The sequence below is a fragment of the Passer montanus genome, unplaced genomic scaffold (assembly GCF_014805655.1).
Source record: "Passer montanus isolate IOZ18808 unplaced genomic scaffold, ASM1480565v1 scaffold11, whole genome shotgun sequence".
NCBI lineage: Eukaryota > Metazoa > Chordata > Aves > Passeriformes > Passeridae > Passer > Passer montanus.
Genome location: NW_024357613.1, coordinates 2091641 through 2116131, shown reverse-complemented (window position 1 = coordinate 2116131; position 24491 = coordinate 2091641). Strand labels below are relative to the sequence as shown.

General features: G+C 34.2%; 1 protein-coding gene across 3 annotated transcripts in view; it reads right to left on the bottom strand.

Annotated features, from left to right (window-relative positions):
- Nucleotides 1-24491, bottom strand: part of AK9 (adenylate kinase 9) — a 59377-nt gene that overhangs the window by 22423 nt on the left and 12463 nt on the right. For all 3 annotated transcript variants that reach the window (XM_039725858.1, XM_039725852.1, XM_039725867.1), the window contains 12 exons: nucleotides 22913-22987; nucleotides 20825-20926; nucleotides 18814-18953; nucleotides 18557-18737; nucleotides 17994-18135; nucleotides 15990-16123; nucleotides 15111-15267; nucleotides 12329-12437; nucleotides 11861-11925; nucleotides 2549-2755; nucleotides 1449-1603; nucleotides 272-484 (listed from right to left, as the gene is read on the bottom strand). In XM_039725858.1, coding sequence (XP_039581792.1) covers nucleotides 272-484; nucleotides 1449-1603; nucleotides 2549-2755; nucleotides 11861-11925; nucleotides 12329-12437; nucleotides 15111-15267; nucleotides 15990-16123; nucleotides 17994-18135; nucleotides 18557-18737; nucleotides 18814-18953; nucleotides 20825-20926; nucleotides 22913-22987 — 1680 coding nt within the window. The remainder of the gene's footprint in view (nucleotides 1-271; nucleotides 485-1448; nucleotides 1604-2548; nucleotides 2756-11860; nucleotides 11926-12328; nucleotides 12438-15110; nucleotides 15268-15989; nucleotides 16124-17993; nucleotides 18136-18556; nucleotides 18738-18813; nucleotides 18954-20824; nucleotides 20927-22912; nucleotides 22988-24491) is intronic.

Sequence of the window (24491 nt, the reverse complement as noted above, 5' to 3'; positions counted from 1 at the left end):
CAATATGTGTCATTTTTTAAACACATTTTAAGATTATTGCAAGCCTTTATAATCTTCCTCTCTTTTCTGCTGTATTTGCATCATTAATTCGATGTATTAATTCAAATTTACATTAAAAATCACTAGGGAAGCCATGGATTTTATTTGCTTCAAGGGCTTGCCTAATATATTGTTACTTAGAAAAAAATCAGCCATAATAAACAAATCTAAATGGAAATATAGAGTAGTTAATCTGCTATTATATGCTTTAAATAAATTTTAAGATTCTCACTTGTAGTGGTTCATTGTGAGCCACATACTCCTCAGGGTTCTTCAAAAATTTATCTTTGTATTCAGAAGTTGAAAAGTAATAAATCTTTTCTTTATATTTAGCTGCATGTTCCTGGAGCCCAGGGTGGAGGACAAAGTTCTCTTTCAGACTGACTGGACAAAAGTGTTTTGTGTCTCCCATATGCCTTTTCTTTTGCTTAATTGTTTCTTCATCCTGAAAATATGAAAATTTTAAAGAACTCTTAGAATTCAGGAGTTTACTTAGATTAAGTAGATCAGATGAAATAATACCAAGTATATCAAGTAACGATTGAATTAGGATGGTATTCTCAGAACATTTTGCATGCCGAAAATAAGTCTATGAAAATACACACTTTTTAGATTCTGAACAATTCATTGTTCAATTCTGAACAATAGATTCAGAAACAAATTGTCCAAGGGAATTACTGAGAAAAGAATTAAATTAAAAATATCAAGAATATCATAGTTAGCCACTGAGGACCAAAATTAAGGTAGAAGTATCTATGATAAAATATTTTCCTACTGTGTTATTGAAACTAATCTGTTTAAATGTAAATCTCTTCAGAAAATACAGTGAGAGCTGGTGTTATGAAGTCAGATTAGTTATCTAGGAAAGTTAATTTCTAAAAAATATATTCAATGCTGCTCTCAGTTTGTGGATATCTTGTACTGTTATATTTGAGGATGGGAATCTTCCAATATAGGATGAAAATAGAAAGGCAAAGCTAGATCTCTAATTTCATTAAAGTGGGTGTGTGAAAATTGTCAATAGCTGAAATGGAACAGGACTCTGCATCTTCTGATGTTTACATGATGGCTCATGGAATCATTGTTAACTGACAGAAGTCAAAGTTCACATTTGTTTTTTTAATAAAACCCCTCCTTGCCATCTGGCAAAACTAACTACAGTCATTCTCTCTATCAGCATGGGGTATTTGAGCTTCTTGCTGTAGTAAAACTACTATTGGCCACAACACAGAAATACAGTGGAAGTGTTCTTGAAGTACATACTAATAATTATTCAGTAAGAAGGCTTCAACTGGATCAAAAAAAACCCATCAGGATCAAGCAAAATCTGTCTTCTTTGAGGTTATGTTCAAACTCAAAATAAAGGAGTTATAATAAAAGCATAAATAGATAAAAACTGGCATGCTTACTTCTTCCTCTTCTTCCCCTTCTTCCCCTTCGTTTTCCTCTTCTTCACCTTCCTCTTCCTCTTCTTCTTCCTCATTTTCTGCTTCAGCAGCCAGATCTTGTTCTTCCTCCTCTAAGTCTTCATCAGAAAATTCCCAGCCATAATATTTAAAAGGTTCTGAAAAGGTTGGGGTTTTTTTTTTTGTTTCAGTAGTTATCCTTTGGCTATACCAGTATATATTCTCTTTGCCCATGAAAGTAAGCACATACATGGAAGAAAATATTGCCAATTGTATCTTGCATTTCTTCTACTCACAGAACAAAATGTTCTCCCTTGATGTGGAAATTAGTATATTGCCTCCTCCAAAAATGGAAATTCTACAGGTTGTTTTTGGTTGAAGTAAAATGTATTTTCAATGAGAACTTGTATTACAAAAGTATTATACAAACATATGCAGATAGTACCATTACTGTTTGCAACATTTTTTTTCCTGTTACTTATTGGGAAGAACAACCACTCAAATTTCAGTTTATTATAGAGCCAGAATGATAGATGTTTTGGTTAATAAAACACTTGATTTGTAGTAATAATAGGAAAAAATGTAGTATTATTTATCCAATGCTCAAAATTCTGCAAGACCACACAAATGAAGAAATTTAATTTGCCAAATAAATATTAATTTTAAAATAAAAAATGTAAAATTCAGTTTTGAAGTCCAGTCTGTGCAGGTGGTTAGGTTAGATTATTACGCACCCTGAAAGTCTCACTAACCCAATGAATATTACACATTAGTGAACCTTCACCGTCTGTCCATTTCTCAAACCAGTATCCTGGCACACACAAATAGAACAAGTAACTGTGGAAATATGCTATCAGAATGTTTAGTGAGCTATTATGCACCTATTTGCATAGCCATATAATATATATATTTCCCCCACTCTTAGATGTCTGAAAGGCTGCTATTATGCTTTTCAGCTGACTCAGAGAACACAGTATGACCCTCTTCATATTAGCAATATCAAACTGAGTATAACCTACTCCCTAATGTGCTTGTCGCTTGAGCTATCCAAAATCCCTCTTGATAGTTCAAGTGATAATAATCACATAAACAATATTACTTACTTTCCATAACCAGCACGGTTTGATTAAGCAGACTTTCTGGTGTTTGCTCAGCAATCTCTAAAACAACCACCTGAACTTGAGATGACTGCTTGATTTCTGATTCCATATTTTCCCAATCATTCATGAAAAGGTCAATCTTCATTTTAAGTGTTTTCATTTCTTCTGTATCTGGAAAACCATCCTCTGCAAACTCAGGCTGCATGATTTCTGAAAATCAAATAATGTAAAATAGGCAATGCTCCAATAAAATTTTCTACATTTAAAAACCATCATTCTTCTTTATGACTATTTTTATATTGCTAACATATGGTGGTATACTTTTTAATGCTTCTTCCTCCCCATAATTATGAATTATATTAGTAGTTTACAAAGACACTTTGCAAACTCATAGTTTAATTATGTTGATACTCTATACACTGAGGCTTCTCCAGGAAAATAAATGAGGTCAAATTGCTGAACTATATTTGCATATGGTTATTTAAATCAGCACTCAAAATAAATATGACTCTTTCTGCAAAGAAATACAATACAGAATACATTAATCTAAAAATTATGGTTCAATAATGAACAGCTTTTGACAGACTCTCCATATAGTCATGCCAGTATGGGAAAAATTTGAATGAACAAATAAACGAAAATAATGTAAATAATCTTATCATGACCTCCCTCTGTAAATACTGGAACTGGGAAACTCTCACAGGAAATTCTGGCTTTAATGAAGCCATGTCTGCATACAATCACTTGTTTAGTAATTAAGAGAGAAACAATACTTTAGTCTCTTAAGGAACATGCAGAAATTTGTAGTGTCTGTTGTTTAAGATCAGTCCAAGCATGTTTCCTAACACTGTCTCACAGAAAGCTGACAGAATTTAGAGACTGAAAGGATGCATTAATATAAATAAGAAAGTCACAGGCAGTACACATTGTAAACAGGACAAAACCATACCAAACGTGTTGTCATACTCTGTGAGCAAATAAACAAGGGGTTAGTTTCTTCCACCACAATTTCTTGCTGAAGAAGACAGATGGAATTAAGAACGTGATATTGACAGCTGATGTTGAATTTAAAACTTGATATTGACAACAGATATGGAATTAAAAACTTGATATTGACACATTAAAAAAGATTTCAATTAGGAGCTAGATAGGACTGCAATTACTATCCATTCTTACATTGTTAGACCCTGAAAATCCTGAGATAAATCCTATCTCAGCTAGAAGATGATACCCAAGTGCCTATATGACACCATAAAGACCTTGTGTCGCTGGCAGCAGCAATGTGGTGTTGTTGCTGCTGTTCCCATTCTCTGCACTCATATAATTTTCAACTCTGATTGTCTTTTTTTCTTGTATTTTTCCTTTTGTATTCTGTTAATAAGTGATGTCAGCTAAAGGCAGAAAAGCAGTTGAGAGCAGTGAGTTAAATGATCTGATATTACTCTAAGTTTGCTGGGACTTACAGCATATGCTGTAAGCTGTATTTTTTTCTTGCCAGAAATGAAGATACAAGAAAAAAATGTAACAGTGAATGAAATTATTCTCTATTTTGGCAAAATTTCCCCCTTCTCTTGTTGTTCCTGTCTTGTTTTTAATTTGAAAGAGCATTAACAGATTTTGACACAGTAACAACATGCTCAGCCTATTCCAATGAACTTCAACTGATTTTTTACATAAAAAGGACCATTACTACTGTTCTTCCTTATGTAACTTCCTACATGAACAAAGCAGAGGTATTATTAAAAATGAAAGTCTTTTGCAATACCTTGTATGTAAAAAGCTTTGACTATTTTCTCAAAAATACAAAACATTAAAACCCCAATGCTTTATGGTCACTCTCTGGCATTAAGCAGGCCAATGCTCACTCTGCCAAATTGCAGCACTGTAACATTCATTTTGATTTTGTCCCTGAAAAATCCAAACAATTTTTCTGGCTTATGAAGGGTTAAATTGCCCTGTTACAACTTTCTTCATTAAGAAAACATATTTCCTCCCAGAACCAATTATCTCTCAATCTCCTCTTGTGGACTGTTGAAGAAATTTGCAAATGACTAATTTAATTTTCCAAAATAGAGCCAAAAGGCAAAAAAGTGTAAAATGTAGCAGGGTTTCAGTGATTAGGTACCAGTAAGATTTGGCAGAAAACAGATCAAAATGTAGTTGTCAGAGTAAAGATGCTGCCAAATTCTTGTGTAATATTCTACCAACTCAAGCATCACCTCCAAGTGCCATATCAGCTGGGATATGTGAATGCCTTCAGAACAAGGACCATATCTAACACTCCTTTTGAAATTCCATCATGGCCCACTAAGATTGGTCCCTTGCTAGTTTGCTACTTGTGCCTATCTCTACAACCCTTTAGTCCATACATGAAATCAGGCCCTTTAGAGGTAGTGTGGGAGTTTTGGGCACTACAATGTCTACATCTTCTTAAGGATCTGTGTCACAAAGCTCTCTAGAAATACGCTAAATGTTGAAATATTTATATGCTTTTAATAATTATATTCTTCTACTTTTGACATTGAAACTTTTATTCTCTCACTACCACCATTTACCTGAACGATATCCATGATTAACTGAGGTTTGAAGCAAGTTGGGCTCTCTATAGCAATTCATGTGCTGGCTCAGGGACCCCCACTTGCCCACAGCCCAGGACCCCCTTGTCAGCCCTCAGGGCTGTCAGGCCCTGCTCCAGCAATACCATTGCACAGCCAAGGTAAACTGCAAAACTATTAACAAATGAGCATTTTGACAAGTACTTTTGTGGTCTTTTATAATGACCAACACTTAATACGTCTCCCGCCTGTTTTTTTGGTTTTGAACACAAGTATTAGACTGACACATCAGTGGCTAACCTTCCTCTTATTTGATTATTAGTCTAAATATAAATCAAAGTGCAAAAGGGAATATCATTACAGAGAGACACCTTGCAGATTTCAAATAGTTTGATCTTGAATTAGAAACAATATTTTCCCTTGAAAAGGCTTACGAACATTTGCATGTTTCTAAACTAGGCATTAATTCTATATATGTCATTATCTATACCCTGCAATGACATTTTTTCCTCTTACCATGATTCTAAATAGGAACATAAATACATCTTTTTATGTACATTAAAAGATATTGTGCAAATGATGCCATTAATTATATTGCATTCTGCAGTGATAAATTCCAAATGAGACAGAGATTTAGCCAGGTAAAACCTGCTTACATGTGGGCAGCTCTAATGCAGTATGTAATGATGACTCCCTTAGGAACACAGATTTTAAGAAAAGAAGGAAAGGATACATTAATAACTGGGTTACACTAACTGCTGCTTGCACATGTTTTCCCTGGCACAGTCACACTGCAGAAATCACATGTGCTGCCTTGTGAACCACAGCCCTATCCACAGCAGTAACACATGGAAGATGGGATGAGGGCTGGCTTTCAACAGATCATCTTACAGTCCAACCCTTTGAAAACCTCTCAGTTCTCAGTAGGTCACGACACTTTGGAAATGTACAAGCAGAACAAGAGATTTAAATGAATCCTTGGCATCATCTGAGACAGAATACTGAACATGGCAATGAATCCACTTAATAGTGCAGTTTCTATGACCTTTATCTCAGATGCACTTACAACTCATGTTACCTTTCCTGACAGGCCATATTTAGCAAAAGATTGACCAGCATGTGTTCCAGCTTTGTTTTGCTACTTTAAACACATAATTCCAACAGAATACCTCTATCCAGAAGGTTTTGTTGCTTAAGGAAACATATCCAGCAGCTACTATTGTATACTTATAAAACCCTTAAATAGATTACCCAGGTCTAAGTGAACTGGAGAAACTTTCGCCTGGAAAGAGGTTTACATTCCCAGTGAAAAGAGACAGACGTAAAATCAGAAAACCCAAACTTAATTTGGTTTTGGTTCAGGTATTTGAACCTTATTATGACAAAAATGTTGTCTCCCTGACATTTAGTTTGTCTCACCAGGGACCAAGTAAGGCAGCTGTACCTTTGCCTTTAGATATAAATTATAATAACTCTGCTTGGCAACGTCATTTATGGTGAGAAGATAGGTTTTAAAAATTAAAAACACAGTCAAGAAAAATACATTAAAAGACAGCAGTGGTTTAAAAATAAATTATATAAAAATGCAAACAACTTTCTCTCCAAGAAGATGGCCTTCTACCTGACAGTACTGTTCTTAATTTAATTTTCTTATCACAGCTGTGATAAGAAACAATCTTCCCCAGCCTTAAATCTTGGGCTTTTGTAGGGAATGCCTATATGCCTATTTCTCATATTCTTTTGTTCTGCATGTTCTGTGCTCTTACTGAGCATCGTTACCATAGTGACAAACAATCCTCGAAGGCTTTCTGCCCCCACATTCTCTACGTGAATTGTTGGGGAAAGAGAGCCTTTAATATCTTAGTATCTGTGACTTTTTCTTCCCTGGGTCCATATGCAACATCAAAAAAGATGAAAAAGTCCTTCTTTTCTCCTCATTGAAACACTGCCAAAGCTGACACAGACACACCAGAAGCCAGCATGTCTTCTTCATTAGAGCTTAATTAACAAAATAAACAGAAAGGCAAAATATACCATAACAGTGACACTTTTCATTTCTTGGAACTGATCTGTATTTCATTACGAATGTATTTTCACATGCCTTTTTGAAACAGACTGTAGCTTGTTTATACTTTTCATTTCTTACTTATAAATATACACAGCCAAATAATCTTCAGCATGTTACAGTGAAATGTGCTCAATAGACAAACTTATATTGTATGTACTGATTTTTTTAATTGGAAAGACAACTTTGGTTTACAGATAAAGTTGATTATTTATAATGCATAAATATACATAAAAATATGTATATTTAACAACTTTTTATTAAAATAAAATGGTTTCTATTTGATTTATTTCTAGTTTGTTCTTTAAAATATTCTAAAAATTCTAGCAGATAAAAGCTAAAATGTATATTTTAAAATCTAAAGCTTTTGTTCTTTTTTCTTCTGCAAAACATTGCATAGTTGCTCTCCACCAATATTCCTTAGTCTTTATTTATCTGAATGAGAGACTAAAATAATTTAAGAACTGAAGGTATTTGGGATTTAATTGAGGAAGTTGTTCTTAATCTTTCTGGTTTTTGAATTTTGAAATTTCACTGCCTAAAATGCTGGGATTACAGGTATTAAAATGCAATTATCACATCTGATTTATGAAGGACAGCAGAAAGTGGCTTTGAAGATAATGCAGCTTTGCTCACACACTGAACAAACTGTGAAGGTAATATGACTAGAGCTTGCTTTGAAGTTTGCAGTACAAGTAATTTGCAATCACTCATCTCCAGTTTAATCAACTGTCCTTGTCCAAGCTTTCTCTCTGAAAAACCTCCAGTTAAAAGTACGGGAAAGCACAAATCAGGATGCAAGTCAGTCAAGAAAAAAAAAGGAAATATATTTAGATGCTGTAGGACTGAGCACACATCATCTGCCTGGTAAATGTTATAACTACAATTGATTCCAAAAAGTATTTATCTTCAAGGACTAAATAGGAAATGCACTAACATGAACAGGTTTAATTATTTTTTGCTGTTGTTGTTTCAAATATCTTACTGAATTTAGCATTATGATAAAAATAAAAAAGCAAGAAAATAGAATAAAAGCCTAAGAGAAGGGTATTGATTCAACGCTCCACCATCTGTAATGAGAAAGAAGATCAATATTAAAGAGTTGGGAATCAATATTAAAGAGTTTATAATTAATACTGATCTTAGCAGCTGTGAAAGCACAAGCATAAGAGGTGACATCTGGAATTATGAGCCCAGCTACTGATTTATTTTTGCCAAGAACTTCTTAGCAAATAGCAAGAGCAGCAGAAGAGACATCAGTGAAGATGGGGTTGTACAAACACACCAGCCTGAGGTACTGATGCATAGGCATGTGTGCTCCAGTTGAGTTTGCTATAGAAAGGAAGTACTCTCTGGCAGAAATGTGGCAGGAAAAGAATATGCCAAGCATTACTTCAGGAAGATTGGAGTGAACCCACAGATGTGCTTGAAGCTGAGAACTCATCTGCAACAGCTGAAATATCGTCTCATTAATTGATATAGCTGTCTCCTATTATAAATACAGTCATACTCATGCAAGGCTTCTGCAAAAATGCTTAAATAAAGTAAGAAATTCCTAAAAAACCCCCTCAGAATAATTGTGTCAAAGGACATGAAAAAAATATATGAGGCTATAATTTTCAGTGAGACATTACAAGCAAGAGTTACCACATAAATTGATTTCTATAGCTTTAGCAGACATTTCAGCATTGAACTTAGCTTCTTAACTCACTTAATTACATTTGTTAGATTTACATGAAGTCTCCTTCTCCAGTTGCTTTTACTCTCATTAAGACATGGGTAAGTACCTTGTTCATTACTGGAACCATTTTTTCCTTTTAAACACAGACAATTATAAACTTGAATATGTTCAGTGCTGAAGTAATCCCAGATTCCACTGACATGACAAAAATTGTGATTATTAAAATGTGCATCTACTTATATACAATGGAATGGAATGGAATGGAATGGAATGGAATAGAATAGAATAGAATAGAATAGAATAGAATAGAATAGAATAGAATAGAATAGAATAGAATAGAACTGAACTATTCCAGTTGGAAGGGACCTACAATGATCATCTACTCCTCATCAACTGAGAAATTGAGGGCTGACCAAAAGTTAAAGCATGTTATTAGTGGCATTTCCTAAATGTTTCTTAAATGTTTGGGGCATCACTCACATCTCTAGGAATCCTGTTCTGGTGTTTTACCACCTTCTCAGTAAAGAAACACTTCCTGATGCCCAATCTAAGCCTCTCCTGGTGCAGATTTGAGCCATTCCCATGGGATACCATATATGAGAGGTCAAAAGAGTAGGATTTAGGCTCTGGAGTATTTTTTCTGAGCTATCTTTTTTTATATTATAAAAACTCAACAAACTGGGAACATGTGAACTGTGAATATTTGTCTATATTGCTGCAAAGACATGTCACATGGGAGAAAAGCTGCAGTCAATGTGCTGATGGTACTACATGTGAAATAAAATGATGTCAGGCTAAGAGCAGCATGACTGAAGTGTTTTGGTGAGTCAGTGTTTGATTATTGAAATAAAATGTAGGTGTAGGAAAACATGATTTCCTCTGAACAAGGACTTAACATGTCTTAAGACCACATGACATTATTACTTCTGTAATCATTAAATGTTGTTTTGTTGTACTCAGATCAACATTAGTTAGAAATTCAAAACTACCATGAACTTTGTTATTTGAGATGAGGATGACAAAGTATCTTTGTAGAAGCCTTTATATTTAATACTAGAGGATTTATTCCCTTTGGAGAAAAGCTATGTGTTTTATTAGAAACTATAAAAGTTATAATGTGGATTTTTTAAAAAGCTTACATGCAATTTAAAGAACCCTAGAAAGCTACAGTACTTTTTTTCACAGAGTAGGTGAAATGTTACTTCATTAAAATTTAAAAGCATGCTATCTTATTCAGTCTATTTTATACTACCTTTACAACTTAGGCCTTGTTAAATATATGTAAAATAAATGCCAGACTAGGTCAAGGAAAAGAGAATACTTTTGAGACATACTGGTAATACAGAACTTAAGCTTGGCCATAGTAATTTTGTATAGAAACCAGTATGTTGTGTTTGAAAGAAAAATGGCAATAGCAGTCTAGATCCTTGATGAGAAAAAATGAAAGTCAGAATTCATCCCCAGGCCTTGGGTGATAATTTAGGCTATGAATAGGAAATCTTGAGACTGTATAGTAGAGGAAGAAAATACTCCAAAGTCCCCAGCCTAGTTCTTGATATAGAGACAGATATTTATGCATGGTAATTTATTGTGACAGCTGATCCAAATCAGACAGAATCATTCTTCTTAGAAACTAGGCAGTGATTAAAGAAGGTTAAGAGGGTTAAGAGAGAAATAAAACCCTGCAGCTTTTTGGACTATTGAGGCTCAAACCACTGGAACTAACTCTAAGCCTCAATGCAACTGACACAATCTGAGGTGCAAAAATCCAGCCTATTTGTGACAGCTGGTCTGCTGCAAAAATCTCACTCCTCACAGACTATTCTGCCCAGGACAATTATATTTACTCTGCAGGAAAGTAAGTATAACATAATTCTGACATAAAATAGGGTCTTTACAGGAAACAAAAAAATATGTGGTTCTGTCAATATAGAAAGCAACAAATAAGAACATCTTTACCCAAAATGTTTTACTGATGTTGTTACCAAAGGGGAAACCTTATGTAATACACAGAATTCCATTAGTTTTTATGGTGCTAAATTATGCTGTTAAAGATTAATCTCCATAAGCAGAAAGGAGGGGAGAAACATCGACAGATAGCTGAACCCCCAAAACTTAATCACAACAAATATAACCTTGACTTGACACTCCTCAGGGCCATTAGAAGATGGTGATGAAGGCATTGTCTGGGTGTGAAATCTGCTGAGATGGGTCACCTCAAGAAGCTCTCTGTCTGAGGTGTATTACTGCCTACAGGGCATGAGATTCATTAGGGGATGCCTAGGGAAAAGCTGTTTGGGATTGTGGGAGATTTATAATATTAGGAAGCTTTTCTGAGAAGGCAAAGGGAAGCAAGGATCAAAGTGGATTGGAGAGGAGCTAGCATGGATAATAGAGTAAGAAGAGGATGAAAGGGGAAATGGGAATACATGCTCAGACTCATTGCGTGGTCCTGGGGACATGGAGCTGCTGCAGCCTCACCCCTGCTGGGCTCTGGATTCAGCAATTCATAATGTGTACTGCTATCAGATGGAGCAATTCCCAATGCATGTTAAGAGGGCCACTGCTGAACTGATTTCCATTCCCTTTTGATTACTTCAGCTTGAGCTTATTGGAGGAAGACCAGAAAAATCAGACAATTTTGTGATTTTCTCATTAACTATTGACTAAGTTCCAGCAATGCTTTGTACCTTTTAAAGAGCTAGAGATTTTTTCATGAGTAGTTTCAAGACAGTTAATAACCCTCTTAGAAAAGTTACTAGAGGAGATAGAATCCCATCCTTTGGATTTATTGAAAACTGCAACAGTGCTGGCTGATTTAATGGAAACCATCTCTACTCTGTAACATCCATGAGGAATGATACAAAGAAATGTGTGAAGAGAGTGACCAGTGAAGAGAGTAACAAAAAGTCATTTTTCTAGATGCTGAATGTAAAAAAGGAAATCAAAACTGGAAAATCAAGCCACTAAATGATTGAAACACACAATTATATCAGAAGTCAAATGATACACACCTTTCTTCTCAGCAGGAGCTGACGACTGATCTTCCTCTTGTGTCAGTGTTTCTTCCATTCCTCCTCTGTAATTAAAAGTTTATCTTAAGACCTTTACAAATATCACTAAAGCAAGTTGCAGATATATTAAATGTAAAGATGTGAATATATAATTTTGGTTGTAAAAATAAAAATCATATATATGTTATTATCTAAAATTTTCTTGTCTCATTCCAATAAAAGGTTGGACTAATGAAAGGCTAATGAAAAAACATTTAGAAAGAGATTTTACTGCCACCATATGTACTGATATAAATGAAATATTCCTCAAAGATAGCAGATATTTGATTATTTCCTATATATGATAACTAGTCTTAGTGTACTGCTTTAGTTAATTTGTGTGATAAATGCACTGATACCTTTAACACAAAGTGAGGCTAGAATTTTCTTGTGCTCATTTTATACATTCAGATATTTGGAATATTTTACCTTGCATCATCTTCTTTCTTTTCTAAGGCTTCATCTGTTGGTCTTTCCAAAATCTCAGAATTATTTTCATTCTTACTTGCTAGGTATGCTCTGTGTAGTATACAGGCTCCTGCAGCACAATTATATAACTAATGACTTTAATGCATCTGTATAAAACTAAAGTGATTGGGTTAGAAATATCAATTAATAAATTATTGACAACCTTCTTTTAAAGTCAACAAAAAGTATATATAACTCTGAATTTCTACAATTGATTTCTACAATTTCAGAACCTTTTTTTTTCAATTTAAAGCACCTAAAAAACTGAATCTGGGATATTGGAAGGTTATGAAGGCTATAAAGGGACGCAGAACTGAAATAATTTATCTTATACTTTCATATATCATGTGTTACTCTGACATTTCTTTTATTTGCAAGTATACAAAGAATTCTAAGAAGAAACAAATGAAAAACATTCAAATAAAAATATAAATAATGTGCATACGTCCACTACTGCAGCTGGTTGGCAGAAATGAAGAATATGCTGCTCCTACTGGGAACTCTACTGATTTGTTTACTTTGACAAAGAGAATTATATATCTGCTGTGGGGCTAAAACCTGTTTTCATCAATGGACTTACGAGAGTTTAGGCTAGGAAACAGCTTACAAAGTAACGACTGAAATGCTGTGAAAATGTAAACTTCACAACTACATGATTACTTAAATGACAGAAACAAGTGGGAATCAAGTAAAGAGTCAATACAATTGTGCAAATAAAAAGAATAAAGTGAAACAAAATAGCTAAATTCAAGGAAATATATGCATAAGCAAAAATCTACATTTTTGAGCTAAATTTTTATACTAGCAAGAGTAGAAAATAGGTTGTTCAGATTAGAGCAAGTAATTCAGAGCTAGGTTTTGAGTACTAGTGGAAATGGCAGAGAGGTGTATACTGCAGGAAGGAAGCACATAATAGGAAGGCTCTAGAGAGGCTTTAATTTGAAAGTCTCTGCTATGAATTCCCATATTCTTCCCTTCACAAAATAAAAAAGAAAAAAGAATAAAAGGAGCAGTTACCGATCAGAAAAGAGACAACCTTTTCTTCTATTCAACTAAATCACTAATTTGTTAAATTCTGAGAAGTGAAGAGAAATTTAATATAATTCTGAAAGCATCTCTCCCACCTCAGTGCTCTCCCTGCAGTACAGACTAGAGGCAGACTCCTGATGTTTATTATTTAGCACACAGTATTGACATTTCATTACCATATGCCAACTACAGGAAGGAGATGCTTTTTGTGGATGTATGAAAGGACAATGCACTGTGTCCCAGAAACTAGGTTCATGAACATTTCAATAAGCTTGGAATGGCTGGAAGCAAAGATGAGGCATGGAAATGCAATTTGCCCCTAGGTTCTTTCCAAAAGTGTCTGAGGTGAAGTCTTAAATGACAGCTTCTGCAAAACACTGGATCTAGAACTTTCTCATAGAAATGTTCAGTCAGTATTTAGTCCATGTATGAGCTCTGGCCACACTGAAACACTTTTAGCTACAAAATTTCACAAAGTTGTGTGACTAAGCAGTTTAGGTACTATTCCTGAGTTGTGAGGATGATTTGCTGACCAGCTGACATACTTCTGAAAAGTTGGGGTTTTTTAAATAAGAAATCTGTTCTGAGTAAACTGTGTAACCTTGATGTTTTCAGGTTGAATTTTTATTTTCAGGGACAAGGGTTTGAAAAGATGTCTGCACTGATTCCAATGCTGGGCACCTAATGAGTTTTCTTGAACTATATGTGAATAGACCCATCATGCCTTTCTTCAGTGGAAGTTTCTGCCACTGAAAGATTTTTTGATAATGGACTGGGTTGAACAGGTAATGATCAAACATTGTCAAAGGTCAATTAAATTTGTGATGTGGTATGAATCAAGCAAATATGATCCATGAAGACATGATTTCACAGACAAACTTTTTAACAGTTCATGAGTGTGTTCAGTTATTGATGCCTGGTGCCAGTCTTCCTTTTGGCTGGAAAGAATAAAGTTTCTAATGGACTGGGTTGAACAGGTAATGATCAAACATTGTCAAAGGTCAATTAAATTTGTGATGTGGTATGAATCAAGCAAATATGATCCATGAAGACATGATTTCACAGACAAACTTTTTAACAGTTCATGAGTGTGTTCAGTTATTGATGCCTGGTGCCAGTCTTCCTTTTGGCTGGAAAGAATAAAGTAACTGAATTCTCTGAATTCATGGATACTAAGCCATTGTATCCATCTGGGTAGGAAGTTACTGGGGTTTATTTTTGATCCCATAATGGAGAAGAGGATACCCCTGCATACAAGAATTTTCCCCCTTGCATTTTCTCTCAAGCTGAGAAATTTCATGCCTCTGATTTTGCAAAAGGGAAAAACAAGGCAGAGCAATTTGACCAACAGCCACACTGCTGGTGGCCAGCCAGCCAGCCAAAGAATACAAAAATTTGATGCTACAAGAGTCTATTGGTATTTCCTGCTGGTTGTAAATAGGAGAAAAATGAAAACTGATTTAAAATGGGGGGAATCTTCTTTGCTGTTAGAGCAAAGTATTTCCGTCTTAAATTCTGTGTAATTCCCTAACTCCAAATTATAAGAAATTGTGGTACTCTTGTTAATTCACTGGATGATTCATTCTCCAGACCCCTGAAGCTTTATAAATGGGACACAACCACTAGTTTTTCTCACAAGTATGTTTTATATGCAAATATCAACACAGAAATAAAGAAAGAAAATATAAAGTTGCATTAGGGTGCATTTACTAACCATCTTTTTGTGTATCCTTCAGACAGACAACAGTGTCAGGTAGAAGTCCTTTCTCTGATAAAGCTGACCAGTGTTCTTCTGAGAGAGGGTAGTTATCCACTACCCACCCTCCTCTTTCTGAAGCACCAGGAAACCTGTCTTTGTTCGTCTTCATAAGCTGTTAGAAAATGTCACATTCAGGAATATAAAAAGACTTAAGTGAGATGTACAAAAAAAAGACTGCACAATACAAAATTACTTTCTAAATGCTATGATTTTTCCTTATTGTCATTCCAGGTCAGTAAAAAGTAAGACATTTATAAATTTATATGTCTGAATGAAATGAAAAACATTTTAAACAAGAAGAGACTAATGTAATAGTGATTTTTTAAGCTTGCCTATAAAGAATTTACACTCCAGTTTCAATAGTTACATACCATTGAACAAATTCAAAACATTTCAAGATTCTTGGATAAATCTTCATAAACAATTTTTTTCAAACTCTTACATCTGGTGTTCAGTTCTTTAATAATGACTACAAATATAAGAATAGAGCAAGCAGACAATGATCTGTCAGATAATTCTCCCAGCCGTTAACAATTTGTAGGTCAGGTAATTTTTAAGTCAGAACTAATTTCTGTGTAAGTGCATGAAATATATACACACATGCACACACATATTTTCATTATATATAAAGGACTATAAAACAGTCCTCATTGGATTTGTCTTTCATGATCTTCCTCAGTATCTCCTCAACCCTATGTAAGCTTTTGAGCTATGTGATATAAATGAAACTGATCTCTCAAATGGAACTACAAAGAACACATATGGATAATGCATAAAGTGTTAGAAGTTCCTCTTAGGAAAAAGTACTTTGCTGTATAGTACTTGCAGTCTCACCTCTGCAATAGCTTCCTCCAGTGCTTCAGCATATATTTCAGATGACATTGTATCTTCAGAGAATGACACACTTTTCATGGCTCCTTCTACCATGGCTTGAACTTCTGGGTGGTCAGCAGTTATCTCTGGTATTCCTAACACCATAGATTTTTAAAATTAACTTCACAGAGAAATTTAAAATTAGGACTTAAATAAAGCATTATAGCGTAACTTCAGCACAGCATACATTTTTAAGCAATACACAATTGCTCTGAGAAAGAAACAAACACCACTTCTGAATGGTAGTGTGTGTCTCATAAACTAAGATGTTGGTTTGCTCTCTCAGTATAAAAATCACAACCTTTTTTAACTGTACAGTATTTTCCACCTCTAAGCTAAATATTGTTTCAATATGAACAGAATGACATTTCTGTACCAGAACAATCAGGCACTTACAGCACACTAGAATTTCCATTGATTTGATTTCCCCTAAATCAAAAAGTTTACCAAAATTATTTTTCAATCAATACAAATTTTAGATCAAGGCAGTGTATTTTAAACAAAAAGTAGCCTGCATTCCCTATGATGTGCAAAACATCAATATTTTTCCACATTTTCTTATTAATCGCTGGCACAACAACTGTAATTATTTTGAAACTTTATAAGGAATACTCACCATTAACTCACAATTAATTTGATAAAATTTGGTGAAGAACTGTTTTAGAACTGCAGTATCTACCATGAGTAAAATTTGGAAAAAATGCCATATTTACTTTCTGTATTTATGTCAAGATTTTTCAATGATTGTATTGATACTTTTTACATGCACAAATGTACACATTTATCAGGTTATTTTTTCCAAGTTACAAGGTGCCTAGAAAAGGGGCAGCATCTTAATAATTTCCATTCTGAAAAAAAAACCTCAATGCAGCCCAAACTAACATCTCCTTATCTATTAAAAAATTCTGAAACAATCTTATGCTACAATAAGTTATGTAAGGGAAAATACATCCTCTGTTTGTACTTCCGTTTTGCAATAAAATTTTTAATTAGGATTAATTTCTCATTAATTCTAATAGGATTAACATCCCTGTCCTCAAAAGTATTTACATAGTCAGGAATCTGGAATGTAACACTGTTTAACTGTTTCAATTTTGGTGTCATAGCTCATCATTATTCTTACTGCAATGCCAATGATTTTTTTATCACTGCCAGCACCAGTTGTGCAGCACTAGAGGAATACACTGACCTCTTGTTAGATGTATCTACCCATGAGAAAGTCAAACACAATTCCTTGCTTAGATACATATGGCAAAATGGCCCCATTGTCCATTGGAACCATAACTTTAGCTAACTATAAAAAGGCAATTCTAATTCAATGGAGTATTTTAATTTCAAAAGAAACAATTTTGAAAAGCCTCCATTGAGCTTCCTTGGAAAAAATACAAACTTTGCTTAAAAGATACTAAATTAACATGTTATTTTCACCTTTGCAATATATTTATTGAGTTTGTCAAGCTGCAGAAAATTAGGCAGCTTAAGAAGTCTGAATGTGACCAGAGCTGGAGCGACTTATGAATATGCCATCTGTGACAGCATAATTGGAAGGCTGCTCCAAAGTGAAAAATCTGTATATTGTGGATTCACATCAGTCCAGCTGACAAGCTACTTTCTGGATGAGAATTTCATTTTTGCAGAGATTTAACTTGTCATAAAATCATTAAAATAGAATGTTTTCAACCAGTGTCAGTCAGAACCAATTTCTTCTTTCAGCTCTGAGTTAGAAAACTCTTTTTTGACATGACCCTCATATTCAAAGGATTTATATATATATATATGAAAGAATACTGAGTTTTACTAAGCTATTCCCTTCACTGCATGTTCTTTTAGTTCATATTTAATGACCAGCAATCATAACAACTTCTGCAACTTTTTCAAGTCAAAGTGACAGCAACTTCAGTTGCTTCAGTTAAATAATGCAAAGCAAATAAAACAGCTTCAAAGACCACAGAACAGCTTATTCACCTGATTCTTCTGATTGTTCTTCTGATTCCAGTTTATTTTTCACTGCTGCTATAGCCTTTTCTACTGCATCCTTTCGCAATTCCTCAGTTTTTTTTTCTCTTGATTCTTTATATTGTTGAATGACTATGTCCATATCAAGAACCTAGTGAAATGATTTGAAAAAAGACAAATATCACAGAAGACAAATATAGCAACTGATCCAACTTCCATAAAATAAAAACTATCTTGGAAAAGCTCTGCAGATTGCAGAAAAATTTACACATAATTCAAGTGCAGGGTTGGGGTTTTTTTGAAAAATAAATTTTTTCAATTTGCATTTATATTTAATTATCTTAGATACAAAAGTTATTTATCGTATTCTAATACTAAGACAACTGCAAGGTAAGAGGGTATATAGAAGTATTCTTGATCTGTAGCTACTTTTATAAAAAACTGAATTTCACTAAAATCCTGTGTTTCCTCTGTAATCCCTATATTTGTAATGTGAATGTTAACAACATGACAAGAATGTGCTTAACTGATTTCCAAGCCCCAGCTGATATCTAAGACATTTATAAACCTACCTTTCCTTTGTAATGGTGTGCAATTACATTACAAATTGTTGTTCTTCCAGAGAATGGAGGACCAAATACGAACACTTTACAAGGAGAAACTGGCATTGGAGGTAAGAGGTAAGGCCGTGGATTCAACACAAATTTTTTCAATGCCTCTTGGCATGACAGAACGTACATTTTACCTAGAAAACTTAAAACAGACGAGAAGCCAGCATATGTAGACATAAAAATAGATATGAAAATTAAGAGTGTCAAATTCCACTAACCTGACAGCAAACTCTGGGTTTCCCATTACAATGTCCCCTTCCTTTAGAGCCACGGGACACACTTGGCCCCACCTGCTCCTACGCCATCGGTATCTGGGTGCTATCAGCTTGTAAGATGACAGAGCCCGGAGAAGTTCATCCTGTTTATTAAAACAGCAATAATTGCAGGTGTAATTTTTGTCTGAAGTTACATATGCCTTTTTATTAGACTTTTTTGAAACTTTTTGATGGAAAATAAGCAAACTTAAAAAGAAAACCACATTACGTTTTTTTTAACATTTAAATAAAAATTACTAATTTCAGAATTGTAGGACAGTTTTAAAGAGAAAGTACTTAATTTTCAGGTCTGTTTAAAATAAATATACAGGAATATAATAGTTCCTGTAGGCTTTATTCATTATTTTTAGAAGATTAAAATGATAAAGAGCCATTTATTGAAGACAAAAGAAAATGGCTAATATTTCTTCTGAAGGGTTTGAAAAAAGGACCATTATCTGCATCAGGAAATAGCAATATTAAAATATCTATTTTAGCCATGCAGAAATATAATATGATAGGAATAAGTTTAATAGCCTTTTTACAGTATGTGAATAGTGAGTGAATCCTAAAGTCATGGTGACTCTAAATTCAGAATAGTATGGACAAGTGCTGGCTGTGAGGAGCTGCAGAAGATTTATGAACCAACAAAGGCAGGCAAAAAAATATCATTTTTACACAGAAAGCTATGAATTTTCACTGTGGCTACTCAGAAATAGCTTCCTCTGTGAAAGCATTTATTCAATATCCAAGAGCAGTCAGAAAACCAGCTTGAATGTTAGGAATGTTGAGCACAGAGAGAATAGATGATAAAGGTTTATGTTTAAATTGTTTAGATATTGCCCTTGCCTTTACTGAAATGTGCCTCCTGCTGTCCTCATCTCAGAAAAGACACAGCAAAATTGGATAAGTTTCAGGAAAAGGTAATATAATTGATCAATCCCACAACCAGCTTGTTGTGTAAGAAGGAATAAAATTATAGACTGGAATTCTTCAGTATAGCTACGTAAGAGCAGGACAGAAATCTGAAATAATGAGTTATTAGAGGGCAGATATAGAAAATCAAACTATTCACTGATTTCTGCATACTGGAGGACACTGAGCTGCAGGTTCAACTCAAACAGAAGCAACTCTGTGCATAATGTTCAGTTACGATGCAGAATTCTTTGCCCTGAATACTGTGGTTACTCAAAGCTTACACACAAACTAAAACACACAAACAAACTAAATAATAAATGCAAATGACCTCTGACACAGAAAGTCTTTCACTTGTGAATTTGTTAAGAACTGAGAAAACAGAAAAGTGAAGGGAGGGGTATTTCTGTGAAAATGGGAGGTCTCCCCATTACACTTCCATTCATATATTCAAAGTTTTGTTTCAGAAATAGGAAAGATGATTGGAACTAAATATAGGTGACAACATTCATGCAAAACTTCTGATTTTCAGGTTTATTTGGAAGGGACTCAAATTATAATTGCCATGATTCAGCAAAATTCAGCAGTAACTTGTCATGTTTCTAATTAACTACAGGAAACTAGAACAACTGTAATCTCAATTAGGCAGAATGTTGCTATATTTGGATTAGCATGTTGATTCTTATTCAGGAAAAGAGTAGACTGAGCTAAGAGTCAGTTGCTGAGATTGTTATCCTTTGGCTAAAGTTTCTTTATTTCCTTGGAAGGAATTAATTTTTCCTCTTTTGCTACAACAAGAATTTTGTTCAAAGTTTTATTCTAATCATTACATGGTTTTTTGGGAATGACAGATTTTTTTTATTTTCATACTTTTTAAGTGGATTTCAGCCCCAGAATGACCTTAAATTTTCATTTCTGAAAGGTCAATGCTTACAAAATGCTCTTACTGCATGGTAAAACAAGCTGGTTGTTGTGAAACAAAGATGCTGCAATATAAGCTTACAGCAGAGAAGTAATTCTAGTTATCACAGTCAGTCACACTTTAGAAAAGCACACTTACATTTTGCTTTCCCTCCAGCGTATTTTCCTCTTGTTCGCTTTGGAGTCTGATTACAGGAGCTGCATTTTGAACTTCCATAGACTCAAGTCGGCCTACCACTGTCTGGAAATAAAATAAGTCTTGGTTTAGTACCAATCAGTGTGGGAATTGAAAAAACACAAAACTTCCACAGACACTGAAGGATTTGATCTGCAGCCTTAGAAGAAACTAAGATTGATGTAAAAATACAATACACAGATATTAAGCAGAAAAATAATGAATTTATATTTCTATAGTTGTAGGTGAGAATATGCCTTAAGCAAGGGAGAAACTGTACTGAAAAAATGGTGAAGGATTTATAATGTAAGGGTGTGGCTGTATAGAGCAAGCTAAGAGTTTAGAAGTTATAATAGAAGCATGTGTGTGCCTGTGAGTTAGAAGTCCATTGGACAAAATTATCCGCAGTGCAGTAGAAGTAAGTAAAGGTGATAGGTTAGAAAAGCAAAATAAATCCTGTGGCAACTGTCTATTAGTTTAAAAAGTTATATATTGTCTTATAATGAAGCAACTTGTGACTACTCTTGAGCTGAGGCTGAATGCTTGTTCCTCTAAAATCTCATGGCCTCTGAGATTTATGTTTATCTGAGCAACAAATTGTTCTTAGCTTAAAAATAGTCCCATCCCTTCATTTCTAGCAGCAACAATGATACATCAGAACTGCTTTTGTCTTCAGAAGAGCCCCTAAAATCTATTTAAAATTGTAACTTATTATTTATATAATGGCTAGGTAAACACTAAGGCCCAGTTTTTAACTCAGACTTATGCTAGTTATTGAGCTGAGTTTTAAGAAGCTATTTGGTAGATACAGGCAGTGCAAAAGGCCAGATCACAGCCCTTCTGTCTCCTCATTACACCGTGAATTCCAAGCCTACTAAAGGACAAGACTGTGAAGGTTCCCCCAAGGCAGGACAAGTACTCAGAGGAGCTCCAATTGGAAAAAGAGGCAAATCTCTTTAGGAAATCAGATTAGGCACACTCAGAAGCAATACAACTTTGGGTAGTTTATTTTGAAAGGTATTTAAACCAAATGTCTACCAATGAGAATCAGATGATATTTAAGTTTATTTGAATGGTTTCCTGAATGTAATATTGATTGAATGCAAATAGTCCTGAAATGAAAAAGCAAATTCTGTCACGTTTGGGCTAGTTTTATTATAGGCCTTTGCCTTACTTGTAGGTAAAATGGTTGGAATCCTAACATAACTTGATTGCATTTACTGTAAATTTTGTGTTGCAACATTCACAAACAGATCATAAATGAGGAAATTGTATGTTCTAATGTTGTAAAATGACTGCTTTTTTTTTCCCCATAAGGCCATTCTTGGTAGAGTTAAGCATACACTGAAATAATTAACTTAGAGAACATAATAATACAATTTATTTCAAACAGAGGAGAAAATGAAGAAGTTTACTTCCTACCTTGTCAAAAACAATCTCCTACTTAACTTTCAACCCCATACTCTAGGTTCTGATTTGAAGCAACTTTTAGTTGTGAGGCAGAGGATAAGATTATTTATCTTCAAAATTTACCAGTGTAGGTTTTTAAACAGGAAGAACAAGTTGCTCTGTTACAAACTAAAAATCTAGACACAAGTACTCACCAGAATTCTTAGAAGAATCAAGGGTCTTCTATTACATTGCAAAATAATATCAAAATTAATAAAAATTATATTCCATTATGCAAAATATATTTTAGACACATCAAATAAACCAGTTTTGTAAATATATAATACAAAAGTGTTTTAATTTCTCATTATATTTTACATTAATACAGATCAGAAAAAGCACTGAAACCAGATGGAATAATACAAAAGTTTGTAGTCTGCCTGAAAATATTCTCATGCAACATATACATAAGCCTGGGAGCAGAGCAGTGAATCTTAAAACTAATACAGGAAGGAAAGCAAGTATTTCAAAAGTCATGTTTTCTAATAGTAAATTAATGTGTTTTAAACACAACTTAAAATTTTGCCATCAGGAAAACAATCTACAGGATTGAGAAATTATTTTCTAGTGGAGGTTAACTTAGCTGGTGCATAGTTTACTTACCTCCAAGACATAATCTGGTTCCTGACTTCCATCCACTTCAATAAGATATCGACAATCCTGGTAAGCCAAGAATCCCTGTTAAAGAACATGTCAATTGAGTATAGTTAACTAGATAATGACACTGAGGCTCATTCTCTTCCTATACATATCAAAGGTTGGACTCCTGGGAACTTCAGCAAAGTCAGGATTCATTGTATTAATTGTTTATAAAATCTTCTGGAGATTAACTTTTATTTGATGTCAGATAAACACAGAGATAATTCCAAAACTGGAGTTACAATGGCTTCAGAAGATAGCTTAGATGTCTTAGCTCAAATGCAAGGGAGCTAAAAAATATCAAGATACAGTAACATTTTGTGTATGAATTCAACTTTTAATTGTCTAACTACCTTAATTCTTTGTTGTAAAATGAAGATAATCTCAATTATTACATTTCACAGAAATGCCAGTCATGAGCCCAATGTTTTAATTTTGGTCCTGACTCTCAATTCTTTTAAAATTTGGACCATATATTTTACTTTTCTTGTTTTAAATTTTCACACTACAAATAATGCCTTAGACTAAAAAAACTAGCCCATGTCAGTTGTTAATGCCTCTCTCTGAGGACTAAGAACACTCACTCCATTCCTGACAAATGATGGTCTAACCTCAAGCCTAAAATGGCCTATTGAAGGTGACTTTACACCTTTGCAGGTAAAATCTTCCAGTTCTTCACTATATTTATGGTCAGAGCTCATTTCCTGGCTCATTTCATCTAGTCTGTCTTCTGTACTGTAAATTAAATCATCTGCTCTATCTTTGGTCGAGATAGATAATAACTAATTAACTTTTTCTAATACCCCTCTAAAGAGAGGATAATAGTTTGTATTTCTGTTATATACAATGGTCTTACAGTCTTACATTCATAAATAGTACATTCATAGTATTTGAGTTTAAACAATAGCATTTCATTTATTGACTTAGTTTTGACTAACTAAATCCCCACAGATGGCAGATTGTCTGAAGTACTAAGGTCTAGCCAATTATTTCACATGTTGCAGTTGTTCATTATGTTTCCTTCCTCACTGCTGAGGAAGGAAACATAATGAACAACTGCAGTATTTCACAATTATTTCAGGTCATTTTAATCCCAACAATTTATCAAGACATCCAAGTGTGTTCTCCAAATTTCGTTCTACCTATCTTCCTATCAGTGCAAACTGCACACCTTATAAGCTTTTTGTTTCAATTTCAATTCCATCATCTCAAACTCTGCCTGGGCCAATTGATAAACCCCTGTGTTCTTTTAATGTATTAGTGGAGCACTAAGCATCTTCACCAATATATTCATCGCTAGTGAACCCTAAGTGAACCCTACCAACTACTGGAATGTGTTGAAACTATTGAAGTGTGGTATACATCCTAAAGTAATTTAATCTGAACAACTTTCCATTAGCTCACATATAAGAAATCCATGTGAGATTGTGTAATAATTAAAGATACCACATTTTTTGTTTTCCCTGTCACAGCAATAACAAGTTTGTTACTCTAGCAAAGACCATTACAGCACTTTTACACAATTTTATCTATAGGTTTAACT